The sequence below is a fragment of the Rhagoletis pomonella genome, unplaced genomic scaffold (genome assembly GCF_013731165.1).
Source record: "Rhagoletis pomonella isolate Grant_MI unplaced genomic scaffold, Rhpom_1.0 Rhpom_scaffold_04038, whole genome shotgun sequence".
In the NCBI taxonomy this organism is placed as follows: Eukaryota; Metazoa; Arthropoda; class Insecta; order Diptera; family Tephritidae; genus Rhagoletis; species Rhagoletis pomonella.
In genome coordinates this window covers 1,773-18,078 of record NW_023462589.1, presented here as the reverse complement: position 1 = coordinate 18,078, position 16,306 = coordinate 1,773, and the positions used below count along the sequence as shown (strand labels likewise).

The window sequence follows — 16,306 nt, the reverse complement described above, 5'->3', positions numbered from 1 at the left end:
TATCCTGTAATACGAAACAAAGCTACAAAAATATATCGTGCGTTAATATTGAGCGGACAGCTTTGTATATGCACTTACACAGGTTCTGGAATGTCCAAGGGTTGGAGCGGTGTCTCAGAAAACGTTGCTTAACTTTCTCCATACTTTTCCAGTTGTTTTGATGTATTAAATAAGCAGAAAGAATAAAAAAGCTCATTTTAACGCAAATCTTCAATTCAAAATGAAATAGAAATGTCTGTTGTCTGACAATCAGCTGAATCGAATTTAACTTCGAATTTCATTGAAATCGCGTGAATTTTATCACACCTTAAATTAATTCGTGCGCTTTGCGATTTCGGTTTCGGCATGAAATCGCCTGCTTTCCAGCATATGCCCGTATGTCTATATCAGCCAGGGCTGGAATTTCAAAATTTCAAATTGTGCCTAATGGACTGCAAAAATAGTGCCGAAATGTAGAGGAAAGTACCACAAAGTTAAAATTGCTTCCTTTTAAGGCTTTTTAAGAACAATATATTTTCAGAAATATTGGCTGCGTTTCTTTATACATTCCGGATAAACCCATTTCACAACCAGAATGAACAGAATGCCATTGAAATATACGTTTACATATCATCAGGAACGTTCTAAAGAATAAGTAAACAAAAAAGTTTATTCCAAACGTTCAGAATGAATAAAGAAATACAGCCATTAAGTACATGGAAATGATATAATAATTATTAACTAATCCGAATTACACTGTTCGACATTCGGCTGGGGAATGAAGCAAAGTTTTTCTAAAAGTCTGGATTGTATATAGAAAAGTAATTTCTCAGTTTTCTCAGGCTGGCGATTTTAAGCGTTTTTTTCCAATTTGAAGTTGGTGGTCGCAGAGCAGCATTTAAAATAATTAAAAGTGATTAAAATGCAAATATTTATACCATCAAAAGGAATCTGAAACTGCCGTTTAATTTTTACCAAAAAGCGTTTATTTTTACCAAAAATGCACTTTGGTACAAATAAACATGAAGAAACATTGTTAAGAAACGTTGTTGGGGAACTTTGTTTGCACTTTTCTCTCATGTTCCTTCCATATTTTTTACATTAAAGAGCACCCTAATGGCGTGAATACCCCATGAAATAAACGAGTAGAGAAAAAATATATAATGGTAAAAATAGCACATACATACATATATGAAAGAATGCACACAGGCGACGCCTCTAGCCATTGTGTATCACAACTTTAAGTTATCGATACAAATTTTTTTCAGCACCCCTTCGCCAAATCCTGGCTACGCCACCGAAGCCAGCTCTCTCCTACAGTCTTCCACTAGTTGAGATCTAATAGAGGTAGAAGAGAGTACCTCAATGGCCGCTTGGCTATCCGAGAAGATATTCAGATGAATATTTAAGAAAAAATTATAGGGATTTTTTTCGGCAAGAGATTTCGCACTAAATTTAAATGGTTGTAAATCAAAAAAAGCAAAAATATGAAAATTGTAAAATATACTAGAATATGCGCAATAAATATGCAACAACAGTTATTTTTTACAAAATATGCAAAAATATCCACTAACGATTGAATGCTATGTTAAAGGAAATTTCATGATTCGTAAAGAGAATTTAACCATTTCATATGAACATGCCCAATAAAAACATGCCCTTGCATGAGATTCCGAGCCCTATTTATGACAAAGAAGAGAGCGTGCACATTCATAATATGACACACTAAAAATTAGCTATTTTATTATATTGATAAAGAAAAGGATAAAGGCAAAGGCAAAATAAAAACAAAAACAAAGATGCGTAAAGATAAATGCAAAAATTAAGATCAAGGTAAATTTAAATATTTTACTTATGTAAGGGCAAAGGGGAATATGTAGATGAAGAAAATGGTAAACATAAACGGTAAAAGGGTGGAGTGCAATAATGCCCGCTGAAATAACGCCCATGGGCATTATTTCCTAAAACAGAAACAAAGGCCGCGGGCGTTATTACATTTTCGAATCAGAAATTAAGCCCGCGGGCTTTATGTCCTTTTGCCGGTGGGCATTATTTCCCTTTCGATATGGCAATAACGTCCGCGGGCATCATTTCCTAAAAAATTTAATAAAGTCCGCGGGCGTTATTTCATCTTTATTGTGGCTCTTGTCTCCATTTTAGAATCCATCCCAAACCCCCTGTTCTAAATAAAAACTAATATGATAACCAGGACCGAAAAGTTTAAGCTTTTGCTTGAAATTGCTTTTTTTGATTATTCAGGGTTTCCAAACTTAATTTTAACGATCATGCATATTTTGTGTGCAGTGCAATAACGCCCGTGGTAATATTGCCCATGGGCTTTATTTCCAAAAAAAAAAAGAAAGAAAACAAAGAAAGGTAAATAGCGCCCACCAATAAAATACAATCAGTCCGATTCTGAATATTCTCCAGATTTTTTTCCCCGAGTAAATAATTTTTCCCAAGAAAAAAATCCTCCTATTCCATACTTACCGGGAAAAGCATAATTAGTGAAAAGAACTTCGAATTTTCGAAATCAGCTGTTTGCTCGCTTTTGACATTTCAAATCAAATGTAAATATCAACTACGTTTACAAAAATTGTGGTAAAAGTGTGAATTTTAAATTAAAAAAAAACATGTTTAGTATTGCTTTCCGGCTTTTAATGAACGAGAAAAAAAGAAATTGTTCCACCAAAAGTAGCAAGAAGAAATTTGCGTGACCAGGCGAATCCGCTACAATTGCCGGACTCCTTGTAAATAAAAAATGTATTTTTGTTTGTATTTACTTTTACTAAGTATTATTTCTTTAGATTTGTGAAATATTATAGAGTAAATAAGGCCGCCTTTCAATATTTGTTGGAAGTTTTTACGGCCCACATTCATCCAGCCAAAAAGCAGTTCGCCGTTTCTCCCATCGTAAAGATGAGCGGAGTATTGCGCTTCTTTGCCGAAGGTGGCTACCAAACAGGAGTTGGCAAAGACCAGGACGTTGCCCTAGCATAGAGTAGTTTCAGCAAAATTCATACGGAAGTGCTGGAAATCTTTGAGAAGCACCTGTGCCCAAAGTGGATACAAGTAGCAAAGACAGCCGTAGAAAAAAGAAAAATTGCGCAACCTTTATATGTAAGGCATGGTTTTCCCGGTGTAATGGGATGCATTGATGGAACGCATGTGCGAATCATAGCTCCCACCGAAAATAAACATCTTTATTATAATAGAAAGGGAAATTATAGCTTAAATGTGATGCTTGAAAGTTTTTTCAATAGATGTTGATTTTTTTATTAAATATGTCGGCCGCTGTGGTGTAGTGGTAAGCAGTGCGAGCTTTCACTCATCAGCTCCTGGGTTTAAGTCCTGGTCAAATCAACATCTCAAAAAATATAGAACAAGTTTTTTCTTAACAGCGGTCATCCCTCGGCAGGCAATGGCAAACCTCCGAGTGTATTTCTGCCATGAAAAACAGCTTCTCATAAAAATACAATCGCCGTTCGGAGTCGGCGTAAAACTGTAGGTCCCTCCGCTTTGTGTGACATCAAGGCGCACACCACAAGTCGGTGGAGAAGCTCGGCCAAACACTAACATATGTGTAAGCGCCAATCTATTATATTATTATTATTATGTCAGTATTCACTTTTTACTTTTTACAGCTCTGTAATCATGAACTTAAAGTGCGCTACGTGGATGCATGCCACCCCGGTGCTTCCCATGATTCCTTTATTTGGAATATCAGCGATTTAAGAGCACACTTTGAACAGGATTATTTGCGAGGAGCAACCAACTTTTGGCTACTAGGCAAAAACTTTAAAATTAAAAAAATTATAAGTATTGATTATAATTAATATTATAACAAATTTTAACAGGAGATGCTGGTTAACCTTTCGAGCCATGGCTCTTGACACCACACAGGGTTCCAAACGAAGGCCCTACTGAAAGTAGATTTAATGAAGTCCACTCGAAGTGCCGCAAAGGGTAGATGGAGGTGTCTTCTCGGTGCGAGAGAGCTCCATTACACTCCAAAGAAGGCGGCAAAAATTGTGATTGTTTGTTGTGCATTACACAACATTTGCATACATTTCAAAGCAGATCTCATGGCAAATTATGAACCGACAATGGACGATTGCAGTGACATCAGCGAGCATAACGCTCTAACGCAACCGCAGTACATAAATGCAGCGCAGAGAGTACGAAGCGATATCGGGCTGAACTTATAGAGTTCTGCGAAAAATTCCACATAAATTTAAAGCAGATACATAACTATTTATAAGAGTAAAGAATAAAAGTCAATCAATCATAATATTAAGACAAATATTTTTCGAGTCATCTATAATTATTATTCAAGGCCTTTTATTAGAATAGTCCTTTTATAATAATTATCAGAGAGATAAATATTTTTAAGTCTTCAAAGACTTTTATTTTAAGGCTTGTATTATAAAGTCTTTTCATAATTATGAGAGCGAAAAAATTTTGTAAGTCTTAAAAGACGGGACTTGTTCACTAGCATTCCAGGATTTGTTTGTGGACCAGTTCGGGCCTGGTTGGGTAGCAGTTTGGGACCAGTTGGGGCTTGGTTTGGGAACCGTTCGGGACAATATACAAAATTTTTTAGCGCTCATAACACTGTGAGACAAATGGTAGGGTTCAGTGATCGGGAAGGATTGAAACTACCGGGGAAAGTTATATCGGTAAAAAAGAAGTTATACGTGTCCCGGCGTTTCGCTGGGTCACGTCTAGGAATCGAGATATATATATAACTATCATATAGGGGAAATTGTCACCTTTGGTGGTCTTTTTTTGACATAACTCGAGAACCACTAGTCCGATTTTGCTCAAACAAATTTAAGAAAATTAAAAATTATAATTGCTTTAATCTGTTCATATAATGTTTTTCTATATAATCAACAGTTTTAAAAAAATTTAATATTTTAGGCAAAAAATATTTTTTTTCTTCATACATTTATTTTTACCGGCAAAACTGTTGATTATATAGAAAAACGTTATATGAACAGATTAAGGGAATTGTAATTTTTAATTTTCTTAAATTTGTTTGAGCAAATTCGGACTAGTGGTTCTCGAGTTATGTCAAAAAAACTTCAAATTTGTTTGAGCAAAATCGGTCTAGTAGTTCTCGAGTTTTGTCAAAAAAAGACCACCAAAGGTGACAATTTCCCCCATATGATAGTTATATATATATCTCGATTCCTAGACGTGACCCAGCGAAACGCCGGGACACGTATAACTTGTTTTTGACGGATATAACATTTCCCGTTGGTTTCATCCCGTCCCGATTTTGACTGTCGCATAGTGTAATTAATATCAAAAGCCTTTTATAATATAAGTCTCAAACTAAAAGTCTTTGAAGACTTAAAAATATTTATCTCGCTGATAATTATTATGAAAAGACTTCTACTATATAGGTCTTAAAATAATAGTTATTGATGACTTTAAACAATTTTCTCACACATAATTATTATCAAAAGTTTTTTTTTCATTAATAGAACAAAAACAACAATTCAGTCCTTAACAAAGTACATATGTATGTACATATATTTCTAAGTACATAGTACCTTGCTCCAAAAGATTCAATCGAGCAAAAAATTTAAATTTCTTTTAAAATATTGTCCACCTGCAGTACTCTTATACCAGAGAACGTTTATAAATGAGAAGGCGCATTTCCAGTGACCGTTTTTGTTCCGCAGAAATTTTGAGGTGCGGTCGAGCAAATACACCACTCGGTGACAGGTAATAAGATCAACGGAAATAAGGTCAATTGACTCTATTTCCCACCCTGGTGCGAAATAAAGTCAATTGACATTATTACCTTTTCAAAAGCGAAATAAAGTCAACAAAAATTTGGAAATAAAGTCATTGATGCTATTTCCTCATTCAAATTGAAATAGCGTCAACAATGCTTAAAGTATGTCGATTCATAGAAAAAAATGTTGTTCTTAAAATAAACATTGCCCCGTAAGTGTTGTTTTTTAATAGATGAAAAAGGTTATTGCCAAATCCTCAGTGTTGTGATATTAATCCACACACAATCATGAACTACCACCAATTGATTTTATTAAAAAAATTTGAATTACGAATATGTAAAAACACGATGCGGCCCCAAAACACAGCAGAAATCTCCCAATCAGGGCTGCTAACTACCCTTAGTTATGAGGTGCCATATTGAGGATAAAAAAAGTGCCAAAATGTGCCAAATAGAAAAATAAAAGTGCCAAAAAAGGTGTCATTCCATTTAATCATTCACATTTAGCAATAAAATAAAGCTACATTTTCCAAACACAAGTGCAATGATAAAATAAGATAAACCAGTTGAATTTATAGATTAGAAAATTTTAGCTGAGAAAAAGAAGTGCACGCAAAGGATTTCACAAAAATGTATTGAAATGTTATATTTTTTACAAAAGTACCATTTTGGCACTTTGTGCCAAATTGAAAAATTAAGTGCCATTTGAAGTAAAATGGGGACAAATGGCACGGTTTGAGCCAAGTTGGCATCCCTGTTTCCAATAACTTACAAATATAAAAATGAGAAATATCGAGGGCTTGAATTCATTAATACCCTCTATCTGCAATTTGCACAAAAACTAATTTGTGATTTTAGAAACCATCTGGGACTTATTACCTGTCGTTATATAAGGTAGCATTAATATCATTGATGACAGCTAAAGCTTAGGTGGATTTTTTTTTATCAGAATCTCATCTTTGTGAAAAGTGTGCAGATAGAGGGTATTATTGAATATAAGCCCCCGATGTTTAAAATATATAAAAATTGTATTTCAACGTATCCAAAAAATAAATCTACCTGCGTTACAGCACGGCGGGAGACGGGGAGGCGCGCTGACGCGGGCCGCCGCGAAGCTAAGCAAATTTAATGTTTGAAAGAGAATTAATGTCAATGGATTTTATTTCGTTTTTAAAAAGGTAATAATGTCAATTGACTTTATTTCGCACCAGGGTGGGAAATAAAGTCAATTGACCTTATTTCCGTTGATATTATTACCTGTCACCATACCACTCGTCGACGAAATGCCGGCTGCCACCACGGCAAAGATTTTTAATTCCTCCACACTTCGACGAAATTTACCATAGTGAAAAGCAAAATGCAGATTAAAAACGAAAATAAAAAGAGAAACAAAAAGGTGATCAGCACAGGGCAGACGGGATGCTTGCGGAGGCAGAGGCGTGCTGGTGTCAGATCAAAACGAAAACTAAAATAAAAATGGAAGTCAGAACGACAAGTGTTGACAAACAAGCGGGAGACGGGGAAAGGAGCGGGGTTTTGTACATTTTATTTTGACTTCTTTCCGCAATTGTCTAAAGTCATGTAAAATGGACCTTTTTATAAAAACTATTTTATTATAATTTAATTAAACATATGTGTGTATGTATATATTTACTTTGCACATACACATATATATACGTACAATATATCTATGTATTGTACCAATTCATAAATTTGCATTAATGTATGCATGCGCAATCGGCTCATTTTTAACCGACTTCCAAAAAAGGAGAAGGTTATCAGTTCGTCGGAATATATATTTTTTTTTTTTGTATGTTACCGCATAACTTTGGACCACGTCAACCGATTTCGATAATTTTTGCATCGGAAAGGTAGTGTCTCAGAGGTGGTCCCATACTAATCCCATACTAATCTGGTTAAGAGAATGTATGTACAAATAATATACTTACTTATGTATTATACATACAATTACTTATGTGCAAACAAGTATATGCATAAGTATATATGTATGCATATATCTTTCAGTTAAACTGCAAATTGAAGCTGACAAATTGAAGTTATTTTAAGCACCTAATATTTAAAAAGTTTAAAAATCTGAAAGTAAATAAAAAATATAACAAAAATAAATCCTAAAATGAAACAAATTAAAATTGTTTTTCTCCAACTTTTGGTTGGACACGAATTACGAATATGCCTTCTCATATGAAGACAAACTTACAAATGCATTGATTGCACTGCACGTGTTAACTTCAAAGTTGTTTTTTCGAAAAGTTATTTATATTGAGAAAAAGTGTGCATTATCATTTATCACTGCTATACTGGTATTATATGTAAATAATGGGGCATATTCATAGTTAAAATAAAGTCGACACTAAAGTTAGTTGCAGCTTTTTCACATCATTTTCATTTCCTTCTTATTTGGGCTGACAAATTGATAACGTTTTTACATGCATACATATATAGGTATGTGTACATATAAATGTACATATGTACAACTCACGGCAGCATACATACATATGCACATAATTACACGCGTACTCAAATACAACAATAACTATTTCATTCATAAACGCATTCGCATATTTCTCAAGGTCAAGATCATTCATTCAAAATCCTACAGCAGCACATCTCCCCGCAAATTCATCACCATCAAGCGCAACTTTGTCAATCCGACACGAAAATTCTAAAATGTAAAATTGAAGAAATCTCGGCCAACCAAGTGAAAAGTGGCACATATTTCTCTATATCCAATGAAATATGAAATGAGTTATCTCGAATTTTGGTAATTTTTGGAAAACACTCTATTTCTCTGTGTCACACCAATATTTCAATTATTAACTAATAATTTATGTGGTCATTTTAATAAATAATTAATAAAAGTAAACGTTTTCTGCAGGAAAAAACAATATTTTTTTTAAATAAAATCAAAACTTCTAAAATCACAAACATAAAGCATCGTTCACTCAAAATCGGTACGCGTTCCAGCAATTTCTGTACAGCAATTGTTGGAATGTATTAAAAAGTTGTAATACAGATCGTTAGACAATAGATCTACCATTATGAGGTTTCAAGTTCACAGTACTGGCTTTTTATTTGACAGTTTTATTCGTGTTGGAAGTTGCTGCTCAAAAAATAATGTTGAAAAAATTCATCGAAAAACCGACATTTTCGGGATCAAAAATCAAATTAAGATTAAATATACCAAAAACTTATAATTATCTTCCAAAAATCAATGAATAGATTTCTTCTCCTTAAACTAACGGGGTAAGCTAATTATTAAAAAACATCATTTCGCATCAGCTTAAGGATAAGGCTCTTTACCTCAATTAGGAAAAAAAAACGGCTTATCAGAAGAAGATCGCGCGAGAGAATCGGAAAACGATTATCCACAGTTCAGCGAATGCAAGGTATGGCAAGACTTAAACCTTATCGAGTTATAATATACAAAATTCTGTTAGATTAAATACATTTTATAACAAAAACCGCAGCCGTTTACTTAACCCCAATGTTCACAGCAAATGTGGTATTTTATATTAAAACATGTTTAAAACTGGACTTCGGTCAACTCCCACGTTAAAAGTTTTAAGCTAAAAAGAAACAGGGTGATATCCTCTAACAACTAAATCTATAAAAGTTGACACAGTTGTCAAAAGGCTATGAAATGACAAGAGAATCGAGGCAGTCTCATTAAAACTCGATCAGATCCACAATGGGTCATTTGACCCCAGAAATATGCTGGAAGGAGCGCTTGCACAAAGTGTTATTCCATTGTATCATTTACTTTGGACCTTTTGTAAAGTGTTGGTTGGTTTCTATGAAAACTAATTATTCACAGATAACTTTAAATCGGTTTGAAGACAATGATGTGAATAAAGTTCTGGAAGTCATCAATTTACGAATATGACCTATTTACGTCAAATCAAAAAATACATGGTATTTATTTAAAACAAAATTAGTAGAGACGTGCGAGCTGTGCAAAAACATAAACTAAAGATAGTTTAGTAGGGCAAGTTGACTACAAAGGTCTCTAGAATGGGTGTTCAGAAAAATTTTATCATTATCAAAGAAATTGTCTCTAATTTGTTTATCCAAGCAAAATATGAAACTTTCGCTAACATGTATCTATAACGGAATGTTTTCCCTTTATTTCAACATATTAAGTATTATTTTCTGAAAACCTATTAAAAAGATATAACCCATTTCATGCGTACTGATTTTGAGTGAACTATGCTTTATGTGGTTTTATCGAAAGTTCACAAATGTAACGTGGCAACTTAGCTCATTTTCACATTTTTCGGTCCGAAATTATAAAATTTTTGTCCATGACGCGCCACGGTTTTTGTTCAGGTGGGTCGAAGTGACTTGAACACCATTTGTATAAATGCAAAAAAAATGATTTTATTTATTTTTTAATTTTAACAATTTCTATACTTCAAAGCGTTTATAAATATATATTTATATATATCCACAGATTATTTTAAATTTTTTTCATCCGTAACCAAATCTTCAGTACCATAAAAAGATTCAAACACATTATAGTACAACCAATGCGATGTTCAAGCTAGAGCTACTCCACTGTACATGTGTATATGTACATATGTATGCATGTATGCGTGTAAAAATGTCAATTCAAGTTTGCGTTTAACCCATTTTAGCGGACATAGTTGTTTTAGTTCCAGATGTTAATAATACACTATTTTACAACGTTTTTTATGTTTAATCTTCATGCAAGTTACATGTATCGTCGAGAACATGGTTACATGCCGAATTTTAAATTAATTATTACTATTCTCCATACAAAATGTACGAGTATTGCTTTATTAAATGCAAACTTATGCGAAAATTTAATATTTCGTAAACGTAGGGTTAATATGTTCGCGCACGTGCCAATCTGGTGCCGATTCGCAGAAATTGAATAAAAATAATTTGTTGTGATGGGAGTGGCGAGGGGAAGACGAAATCAGACCAATTGTACATTTGTACGTACATATGTACATTTATAAATGCATACATACTTACATTTTCATTTGTTTGCCTTTTTTGATGGATGAAAAATTTGGTAGCAGAAATATGTAATATCAATGAAACGAAGTTTACAAATATGTGCTTTATAAATTTAGGTTTATTAATTAATTAGATATGTAAATGACAATGTGAGGGACAAATATGCACATGACTAGCGAAGTTGCCACCCATCCAATGGCAACATACACGAAAATAGAAAATATTTGAAAAGTGAATTACCTATGAGTATGAAAGACGTTAGCATTTTTCCTTTATAATCTTTAATTTTCGCGTATTTATACTTACATTATAAATCTCATCAACTTAGATGAAATAGAAAAATGCATACATGTTTAGCTGAAATAGAAAAATTCATACATGTTTGCAAAAACCAATTTGCAATCACCGAATCGATTTCACGCAAATCTTCATATTTTCGGCAAGCAAGCAAATGTACAAAAACCTGCTCCTTTCCCCGTCTCGTATTGATCTTTCCCCGTCTCCCGCTTGTTTGTCAACACTTTTTCTGACTTCCATTTTTATTTTAGTTTTCGTTTTGATCTGACACCAGCACGCCTCTGCCCTGTGCTGATCACTTTTTTGTTTCTTTTTTATTTTCGTTTTTAATTTGCATTTTGCTTTTCACTATGGTAAATTTCGTCGAAGTGTGGAGGAATTAAAAATCTTTGCCATGGTGGCAGCCGGCATTTCGTCGACGAGTGGTGCATTTCGTCGACGAGTTGTATATTTGCTCAAAAACGGTCACTGGAAATGCGCCTTCTTATTTATAAACGTTCTCTGGCAAGGTAGTGTGTGTTAATATACATATATTAAATATAGCCAAAACGGGTAAAAAAAACGGGTCAAAATAAAAACTCTATTATTTCTTCCATCACTGTACAAAACAACAAAAAAAATCTTATTATTTAATATTGCCCTTTAACTCTTCTATCTCCGATAGACGACGATTTCTCTCTATTTTACTCTCCACTTCACTAAGTCTAAGTTTTTACATAAATAAATTATGTCGCTTCATTTCTTCCACTTTTTCTTGTTCTAGTTGAAACATTTTTTCAAAATTTTGCCTTTGAACGTCATAAATCCGATCAAGGGAGCGATACATTTTTTTTGTAATTTCCTTTTGGTCCTTTAAACCCGTCACAGCCTCTTTTATTGACTCACACACCTCTTTTTGTACACCGATTTCCTCTACAAACATATCGTTAGGATAGCTATTTTGCTTTTTTGGCTCGCTTTGCGGAGCGTTGTGTTTTTTTCGTTTTCGGCTGATACGGAGTATTTCAAAAGTGCTATCGAGTATATAATTCTCTGCTGTGGAATTATCTGCAGGTGACTTTGTCACATGACTTGAAAGGCCAAACTTTAATGTGTCTGATACACCTTCCACAGATTCCTTCATCCCAACTAACTCGTAGATTGCTTCTTCAGTAGGCGACAATTTTTGTTCCATGTTGGGTCCTCCACCAGTTCCTTTGCCAGCTTTTAGATTTTGGGCAGCCTTTCGCCGTACGTATTTTTTTTTTTGATCAGCCCAAACCTGAAATATGTATTGCACTTTTATTATTTATAACCTCAAGTAGCTTATCATCCTTACCTTTTTCCATTCGCACACATTTTTCATTGGTGGTCCAGCCGAGTTTAAATCCTCTTCCACCTGGCGCCAAAGCTTGTTAACATCGTCCTTCTGGCCTTTATAAAAACCGCGCGCAATGTCTGGGTGCGCCTGCATGCGACTGCAAAGCAGCTCGATCTGCTGCTTAAGGGTGTTTTTGACCTGGGTGTAATAATAATGTTATTAATAATCATTTTATTATGCAAAAATTTAATTACTTACATTTTTCATAAGGACTCTCTTTAAATTTCTTGGCGGAAAAATTCTCCAGAAATGTCATCACAATCTCCCTTTTTTTGGCATTCGTAATAGCTTCTTTTACCCGCAAGGAAAAAATTCATGACATTTGCCATTCAGAATAGGAGGAAAGGGAAAAGAGAATAAATTCCCCGAGAGTTGTCATTCAGAATTGGGCTGAATGAGGCCTGCGGGCTGTGTTTCCTTTGCGAAAGAACAATAACGGCCGCGGGCTTTATTTCCCAAAGAAAAGGAATAGCGGGCGTCCAATTGATTTATTTCATAAAAAAAAGGAAATAAAGCCCGTGAGTAGTTTTTCTCTCGCTTTTTCAAAAAATGCTTTAAGAAACTACCTTTATTCATAAAAAACTCCATTTTCGGAGGTATTTTCAAATCGGTCCAGCTCGCTTAAATCGTAATATTTTTCCGAAATATTTTGGTGGACGTCTTAAAATATAACAAGTTTTGTAATCCCGGCTTAAAAACCGCAACTTTTTTTGGTGATGCAGTCTAGTGTACATACATACATACATATGTATTAAATATGTGCATTGAAATTTGTTAATTTCAATTTCTTCTTATAACAAAGGAAGAAATATATTTAGTCAATGTTATAATATTAGTTTTTATTTAGAAGATGGTTTCGGATGTACATATTCTAAAATGGAGGCAACCACAATAAATATGAAATAGCGCCCGCCGGCTTTATTTAATTTTTTAGGAAATGAAGCCCGTCAGCGTTATTGCCATATCGAAAGGGAAATAATGCCCAGCAGCAAAAGGCAATAATAATAATAATTCTTTTTCGAAAAGGCAATAATGCGCATCGCATTGAGGGCTAAAAACAATAACAATTTACCTTTAGTTTTCAATAATTCGCTTATCAGTTGTTGGCAAATTTATCGTTCGATTTTATGCGTATACTGCAGAAGGGAACTCAACGCAGAACTACACTCTAAAAATTGCATGTAAAACTACTACTGAAAAGTGTTTATTTTTCAACAAGAATCTGTTTAAGTATACGCACAACATGTTCAACATTTGATTTTAAACATGAGTTGTTTAATATATGTATACACATAAATATACACATGAAATGTTTAAAATTACAAACATTTTGGAAGTAAAAGTATATTTTTTACAAATAATAAATACGAAGTGCCAGGGGGCACCCAGGAATGTATTTTTTGGGGGGAGGGGTTCATACTTCTAAATATATATCATCAGAAAATACTGAAAATTCGCAGTATGCAATAACTAAACTTTTAAATAAACTTTTTAAAGTTTCATAAATTGCATTTTATTTACATAAAATTTACAAAGAACTCAAACATTTTCAACCGGCTTCAAAAAAGGGGAGGTTATCAATTCTTCGGAGTATTTTTTCTTCTTTTATGTATGCCACCGCATAACTTTGGACCGCGTGAACCGATCCCAATAATTCTTTTTTTACCCGTAATTTGGTTTATCATTAAAAATTAACGGTACTCCAAAATTTGTATTTGAGAATTGAAGTTGGTTTTGCTTTTTGCTTAAAAATTACTTGTTTAATAAAAAGTTCTATAAACAAAAGATACACTCAACTTTCTAAAGTAATACAAAATTTTACAAAAGAATTTTAATATAAATAAATTGAATAATTCCATGAATTTTTTACACTTTTATGTTCATTTTCGTCGATTTCTGGATTATCATTTTTTAATACTTCGAATACCGAAAATTTAACTGAACTTGTATTTTTATCATGTAGCTCATTTTGTGGAACGAATTCGAAGTTAGCAAATTAAATCTTCGAACGCTTGTTAAGTACATATCAGTGGTAAACTTTTTTAGGCTGTAAAGTGTAAAAAGCAGCAGTAAATGAGTATGAATTGTATATTTTTAGGACAATGTTTTCATTCGCAGTTAAACTTTAAAGAACTCTCAAGAAAAACGAAAAATTCTTACAAAATTACGCACAATTGGGGTTTGAACCCCAAAACCCATCCCTTGTATGCGCTAATGCTAAGTGCTCATATTTACTCAACTTTAAACACTTTGTGTGTATTTTTTCTCTACGTGACAAATTTGGTATGTAAAAGTAAACAGAGAGTGTTTAATTTTGCACACACTATGTGAGGAAACTGGTTACCTCTCTTTATATGCGTAAATTTAAACAAAAATTTTTTAGAGGAAATTTTTAACATTTTATGTGTAAACTGTGAAATTGTGAACAATAAATGTTTGGAACTCAAAAAACAAATTTGAAATTTGTTCTACGCCACGCATATGATAGGTAAAAGTAATCAAGCAGTGTTTAATTTAATTAACACGGTGTGTAAATTTGCATTCATAAAGGAAACTGGTTACCTATCTTAATATGCGCAAATTTAAACAAACATTTTTTAGAGTGTACACTGTATGTAAAAGGAGAGAGCAAATCGTTTAAAATACATTCCATTTTATGCAAATGTATGCCTGCATACATAATAGGAATGTTTCAGTAAAATAAAGCCAGAGAACTCTTTGGGAAATAAAGCCCGTGGCCATTATTGCTCTTTCGCAAAGGAAGTAAAGCCCGCCTTTATTGGTGGGCGCTATTTCCTCTTCGAAATGGAAATAATGCCCGCGGGCTTTTTTTCTTGTTTTTTAGGAAATAAAAGCCCATGGGCGTTATTTCGGCAGGCGTTATTGCACTCCACCGGTTAAAACAATGATAAATATTAAGAAAAAGATAAGGATGAGACTACCGACAAAAGTAAAGAAAATGGTATAGATAGAGACACAGAGCCTCAACCTGGGAACTATACTGGTATTCTCGGGACTTATCGATATTAATCGATATATTTATGGATTTTTTTATCGATTTGGGTACCGATTTTACTATCGATTTTGTTATCGATATTTTTTCGATTTTGATGTCGATTTGGGTATCGACTTTTTTATCGAGTTTTTATATTTTTATTGAGCTTTGTACCACAATCGATTATTAGGAAAAATTGAAAAAGCAACAAAGTCTAAGCGGTAGAAGATATAGCCAGGGTTCAGAAATATTCACTCACCTTCGTACGCGAACGCGAAGGTGAACGTATCAAATATTCTGCATTGATTCTCCTTCGCGAACGAGAAGCATAAAACCAGTCCAGATAGTTCGCGTTCGCGAATGTTAGGTAGAAAAAATTTCCGCTGTGTTCGTACGCGTATGCATTCGTGGACCAAACAGGGTGCGTTCATATATGTATGTAGCTTAAAGCTGATGCCAGATAAAACTTTGTAGCTTTGTGTGACATTTATAACTTTGCCAGCGAAGCGCCAGACGCAAAAATTATGCCACAATGAACCCAAAGAAAACAATTTTGTACTGCTTTTTTAGGGTAAGAACATAGTGGAGCGGTGAGCAAAGAGCATCGAGCAAAGCGTCGATTTCAACCGCATATGGTTCAATGGGAAAGCGCATAGTGAAGAGCAAAGCGTACATACACATTTGTAATTGAAGCTTTGCTCGATGTTAGCTCTTCGCTTTGCTCGCCGCTCCACTATGTTTTTACCCTTACTCAATATCAGCAATGTAATTAAGTTTTATGTTTCTACATCAAAACTCGAATTTGGACGAAACAAAATAAATATTAAACCGGTTGATTGTCAAAGCATGCAAAAAGATGGGAGTTGGCCATCTTTTCGCTTCGCGCTGCAGCTTTAACGATCTATGTGGCGTGCTTTGTGCA

The 16,306-nt window shown here is 33.9% G+C and overlaps 1 protein-coding gene across 1 annotated transcript; it reads right to left on the bottom strand.

The window, feature by feature from the left end:
- Positions 1-11,918: 11,918 nt before the first annotated feature.
- LOC118754510 lies at positions 11,919-12,596 on the bottom strand (the record flags this gene model as incomplete). Its single annotated transcript, XM_036489388.1, has 3 exons — positions 12,588-12,596; positions 12,348-12,527; positions 11,919-12,290 (listed from the first exon to the last, which is right to left on the bottom strand). Coding segments are annotated over exons 1-3 (561 nt in total), but the record flags the coding sequence as incomplete, so codon positions are not given.
- Positions 12,597-16,306: the final 3,710 nt, after the last annotated feature.